Genomic DNA, 6,000 nt, shown 5'->3' on the forward strand with positions numbered 1-6,000 from the left:
TTTCTCAATTGTATGTTAACTTTTGGTAAAAATAATTTACTTGGGATAATTAACTTTTGTTTTTTATGAATGTGATAATAAGTTGACGGGCGGGAACCGTACTTTGACAATTGGATTAAATGGGTTCCGTCTTAAAAATAACATTAGTCATGCCAGTAATAAATAAAATTATGCTTCTTTTATTACTACGTCTAAGGAAACATAAAGAAGCTATTTCTATTCAGGTTTTTTCCCTCAGTTGCTTATCCCGATAGTCTTTGCTATATACATATATTATACAAATGCTCCCTTTCCCGGACGCAATTTATGAGCATTTCTTCCGAAAAGTTCATCCTCATAAGCAATCTTTACCGTTATTATGACAATAATAATAGGTCAATACGACACAGCCTTCTATATATTGCAAACTAAAAAAATCGAACACTGTTTTCGGAAAGTCGTATTGAAGACGATCGACTTACAAGGCGGTGGACCATCCGTTGGTCCCTCAAAAGCTAAAGCTTGGCAAGGTTTTGACGGACGGACGGATGGAATTTTTCGGGCCATCTTATTGGCAGCAGGTCACGTGATTGACGGTCGGACGGGTGACGGACGGATGAAACGGATGATTGGGAGTTCAGCTATAGTCAAAAATAATTTTTGTGTTTAGGGTTTACAGAAGTTAAATACAGCAGGATTAACCCACACCCAGATAATCGGGAGTCTACTGTACTTGAAGCTAGTGTGCCCAAGTTGCTTGTATTTGTGTGAAGTGCATGAAATAATAACACGCAGCCGTACATACCTTCATAATTTCTCTGACGCCCTTGTAGTCTACGCCTCCAATGATTCTTCTGATCAGGTTGAAGCACTCAACCCAGAAGCCACTCAGCTGGTATTGTAGCTTTTCGCAACTCAAAATACACTCGCACACCAATCTGCACATTTCCACACAACAAATTATGAGCTTTCTGTCCGGTAATAGGGGAAAAAAAAATGTTATTGTTCATGGGCAGGCAAAGTCATCAAGGCTGTTCCTGTGCACGCTAGCATTGCCAACACAAAGACCAGAGGGAGAATAAAGCAACTAGACAACAGGAAGCCATGAGCTGAAATGGGATGGGAACACGTCTCGAGTTTATTTTTTTATAAAATGCACTCAATTATAGAAAATATTGTTTTAGTCTCAATACTGCATACACATTTGTATATTCAGCTGCAACAGCAATTATTAATAATTCACATAGTGGTAATTGTTCTTTAATGTGTATCCAATTGTAATTAAACAAAAAATATTAAAATGAAGAATGGAATTGGATGTGTTTGGATTGCAAAGCTGTATAATTAACAAAATAATATATTTGATTTTGAAAAAAATGTATAAAACTTTGAGAAACAATGCTCCTGGGAGAAACTGTTCTGTGTAACATTCAATTGATATAAAATTTAAAAAATGAAATAAAATGTTTGCAGTTGGATGTGTTTGTGATTTTAAACAATACAATTACCAAAAGATACCATTAAGATAAACCTTATAAAGCTTTGATATAAACTGGATATGCAACAAGGAACATTGTCCCCAATTGAACTGAAACGTAAAATAGTAAAATAGTAAAATAGTAAAATAAAGTAAGCAGTTGAATGTGTTTGTGATTCGAAACTGTACCATAACCAATACATTTTTGATTTTGAAAATATGAATTATAATTATTTATACTTTTTATATAAACTCAATACCCGATAAGGAACAATTATCCAAATCAAAATTCACTGGTCTGGAAACTTCTGCAAGGTGACCCACAGATAGGATTTAATTGACTTTGACCTTCAAACTCACAATGGGCTCAGATCATGATTCATAGCAAAGGCTGTAGAAATCTTGTGCACCATATCGCCAAACATTTTCACAGCTGGCAAATCAATTTTCTTCTCAAGGCTTCAAAGAACTTAACCAAACTTATAAATATTTTTTTTTGCGTTATGAGTCTGAAGCAAAATATCAATGAACAGTGGTGTTTCAACACCAAAAGAAGATAACTGCACTACCATAACTGAAACAATCATCTGCAGAGGTAGGTAAATATGTAGTGTAGCGGTATTTGTGAAAAAAAATGTTAAAAATCCGAAAATACTTTTATTACATGCTCTTTCACTTCCTCTTTTCATTAAACCCGGCGGAGATAAGAAATTCCAAATACTTTAGGAGATATCAAATTTTTAATTTTCATAATTGGGCGATATTTGTTTTAAAAAATTTTAAAATTCCGAAAATACTTTTATTCTATGCTCTTTAACTTCATCTTTTCATTAAACCCAGCGGAGATAGGAAATTCCAAATACTTTAGGAGATATAGAATTTTTTAATTTTCATCACAATACCTGTGCATTCATGCGGCATTTAAAAATGTTTACCCGCCTCTAACTTAGGTGAAATTTTAACGTTTCAAATTTTAATGTTTTATTTGGATATTGTTTCGCAAGTAATAAGTAAAAAAAAAAATTACGTGAGTTCCTACTGTTCATCCTTTGTCCCAGTTTTTTAGGTCAGGTCAGGTCAGTTACATTATAAATACTTTAAAACTAAACAACCATTAAAATTAATTCATATTATTTTTAATGTCCGCTTAGTTTGAAAATATTTATAATGTAACTGACCTGACATAATCGACCATTTTAATTAATTAGGCATTCACGAACACACAGCAAAATAAAAAAAATGGTAAAGGTCAAATGACAGCACAGGTCTTGTATTGCAAAATAAGAACGGCGATATCTCCTAAAGTATTTGCAATTTTTTATCTCCGCTGGGTTTAATAAAAAAAAAGGAAGTGAAAGAGCTTATAATAAAAGTATTTTCGGATTTTTAACATTTTTTTTTCACAAATACCGCTAAATTACATATTTACCCAGAAGTGGAGAGTCATGCTGAACAACACTAGGCAGGGTGACGCACCTGGCTGTCAGCACCCCGTTGCCCACCAGCGTCTCCAGCAGGGACAGCAGCTGCTGCAGGCGGCTGTGATTGGTCATGCAGGCGGCCATCAGCAGGTACTGGCGCACGCCGGCCTCCTGGTGCTCGCTGCCCGCGCCCGCGAACAGCGTCTGTAGCTCCTGCTGGCAGCCTTGCAGGCGCTCCGCCTCCTGCTCCGGCCGATGCACCAGGAAGCAGCTGAACGCTTCCTCTATCGGCTCCACCTTCTGCACACACGCACAAACCGACAACTTGGCATGTACATTGGAGACGATTGATTGACCGACGGAGAAATCACGAGTACCTCGAGCAAACCCACCAGCATCCACTTGCAAAGAATCCGGGTTACGCCCCGCCCGGTGTCAAACCTGAATTGCCTCAAGTAAGCTCAACCAACGAGATCGTAGAAATCGTTAGCAAGCTACAGACAAAATTGAACTATCGCATATACTAATAAATGCTCATACGGGGAGGCGTAACGATTTTCTAAAATAAATAATAAAATATCCAAGGCGTCAGATGGGGCGAGAGGCAACTCTTTGGACTCACCAATATTTCATTGACAATATTTACAACCTGGGCTTCGGTTGTCATTTCAGCAGCTCTTCGTCGCACCTAAAGCAACAATACTATACTATACACCACCGCATGACTAGAGGCCTTTATGTTGTTTTAGCATGTTTTACTGAGATATCAAAATAAACATAAACAATAAATTAAGTGATTTCCATAATTTGCTGTATAGTGTTGTTCACTTCTGTCTCGGGAGCACAAAAGTGGTGCGTTTTCGTGTGAAGTCGTGACAACTCGGCAACTGTCGGGAATAGCTTTCTACCCGCTTCGCACAGTGCACGTGGCACAGAACTTTCAAACCCTTGCTATCGAACGACGAACGAATAGAGTTAACAATTAAACTCCAACTTTCCACTTTGCAGAAACAATGTATTGAGTTGTTTATAAAAAAAATAGCTTAGACAAACAGACATGATAATATTTGTAGATAAGGCTTTTGAAAATATGTTTAATGCAATTACAAATTAATTTTAGAACTATGTTTTGACGTGAAAACGTCTAATAAATAGATGAACGCCGGCTGCAAGCACCAAAAAGTGTTCCGTTACGCTGTGTCCCGTTACGCTCATTGTACGCTTGCGCCGCAACTATCTCTCTTCAAATCGTTTGGAACAACCATCGATTTGACTTTTTCGAGGCACATTAAACTTGAAACACTCCCATTCGTTTCCTACTTTTCCTATCATCGTCCTATCCTTAATAGAATAACACAGATTGGAAGAATTTAAATAGCAAACATGTATAAAAGTTATAGTTAAAATAATCTCTTCGTTAAAGTAATAAACATATTTGAATTATTGAGTGCAAATAAAAGTAAATTTATCAATTAAATTGTAGATTTGATTTCACTCCTTTGTGTCCATACAAAATAGTGATAATACAATAAAAATGATTCAATTTTATTCATAAAAATATGCAATCATTTTATCAATGTTTTGTTATGATGTCACGTTAAACTATCGTCCGTAAACCGACTTTACAGACAACCAATTTTTTTTATTGATGTTGTACCTCCGTGCCTCGGCGTAAAGCCCGGATCACATCCCTGTCCGCAGCGCGCCGCGGCTTTTGGAATGACGTCACTTCCGCTCCGTGCGCGCGAAAGCAGTGCGCTAGCGTCCTGGACTACAGGCCCGTGCGAGCCACCTTCGAGGCTAGACGCGGCCGCGAGACGCTCCATAAACTCGCCGCTATTATCGCTTTGGTTTTTTGTACTATAGTGTGTTATAATCTCTTATATCGTTTTCTTTACCGTGTGCGTGAGTGTTGTTTTGTATCTGGCATGTCCGCGGGCCAAAACACGTGGACTAAGACAACTAGCCTGCAACGACAATTTCTCCAGCGCACGAGACGTCCCTCGGCAGCTACACGGTCCGGACGGTCCACCTCTGCCTCCCCGCAGGAGGCTGCTCTACGCGAGAGAGCTGGCGCCGGGCAATACAAGAAAACGGCCGAGAGACGTCTACCACGTCTCCACGTATTCTACGGAGATGGGTACGCGAAATTATGAACACTCACAACAATATCTTCAATAATGCACATTAATAGAGAAAGTGATTATCGTGGGCAAAATTACTGTTTAATTCACGTCTTCATAATGCCTCTATTTTTGAAAAGAAAATCGTTCTCCACTTTGCTGGTCCAATTAGAATTCAGTTGTTATGATACAGACTGTTCATTATTCGACTAGACATAGTTATGAGTGCTAAAAATATTTATTTCAGCCATTAGATTGATTAGTTGCATTTTTGAGAACTATTTAGGTTTGATAAACTATCGGGATGAATCACCATCGCTATAAATCAAATTCCATTGTTAAACACATTTTCAAACGTTGGCGCCATATCTGACATGAACACTTTGCAATGAATTGATTGTCCTAAAAACAATAGAATTGTCGTAACAAATATTTGCATCACTTGGACATCCACCCTACTTGAAAACATCAAAGTAAAGGGAATGCCCTCACGAAGATTGTCCAACACAAGCTAAGTCGTAAGCTCAAATCCATAAGGATTTATGTCATGTGTCCCACCCATACATATGCAGTTGGTGCCAAAGGTTTTTCAGGATGTCTTTCTGTGCATCATTCATAATGATAAGTATAAAATCTTCATTTTGAAACCGAAGATGTGTTTCCAGTGTTACTGACTGAGTTTTTTAGAACTATATAACACCACTGGTCCATTGTACAGGGCGAGATCATAACAAGCACAAACACGGGACTAAAATGTATGAGTGGAACGTCTTATGTCTCGGGAGCTGATAAAAATACAATCATTTTTAAAACATATTTTTTTGCTACTTTTTTTTTTTGTGCGCTATAGCTACATGCGAAAATACGGGACTGAAATGTATGATGAGGGATGTCTGTCGCAATATATTCTTTTGTACCACCAGTGTACTAAGGCAATACTCTTTGCGCTAGCGCTAGCACTTTTTTTTTTTTACTTCTAAGACACAAGTGTATTGTTTTA

The 6,000-nt window shown here is 37.8% G+C and overlaps 1 protein-coding gene across 1 annotated transcript in view; it reads right to left on the reverse strand.

Moving 5' to 3' along the window:
• The window catches only part of LOC134541767 (mediator of RNA polymerase II transcription subunit 23), a 30,341-nt gene extending 26,580 nt beyond the window's left edge, over window positions 1-3,761 (reverse strand). The window contains exons 1-3 of the mRNA XM_063385430.1: window positions 3,500-3,761; window positions 2,933-3,177; window positions 785-917 (exon numbers count right to left, since the gene is read on the reverse strand). Of these exons, the coding sequence (XP_063241500.1) occupies window positions 785-917; window positions 2,933-3,177; window positions 3,500-3,544 (423 nt within the window). The 5' untranslated portion in view covers window positions 3,545-3,761. The remainder of the gene's footprint in view (window positions 1-784; window positions 918-2,932; window positions 3,178-3,499) is intronic.
• Window positions 3,762-6,000: the final 2,239 nt, after the last annotated feature.

The sequence above is a fragment of the Bacillus rossius genome, assembly GCF_032445375.1.
Source record: "Bacillus rossius redtenbacheri isolate Brsri chromosome 4 unlocalized genomic scaffold, Brsri_v3 Brsri_v3_scf4_2, whole genome shotgun sequence".
Lineage (NCBI taxonomy): Eukaryota > Metazoa > Arthropoda > Insecta > Phasmatodea > Bacillidae > Bacillus > Bacillus rossius.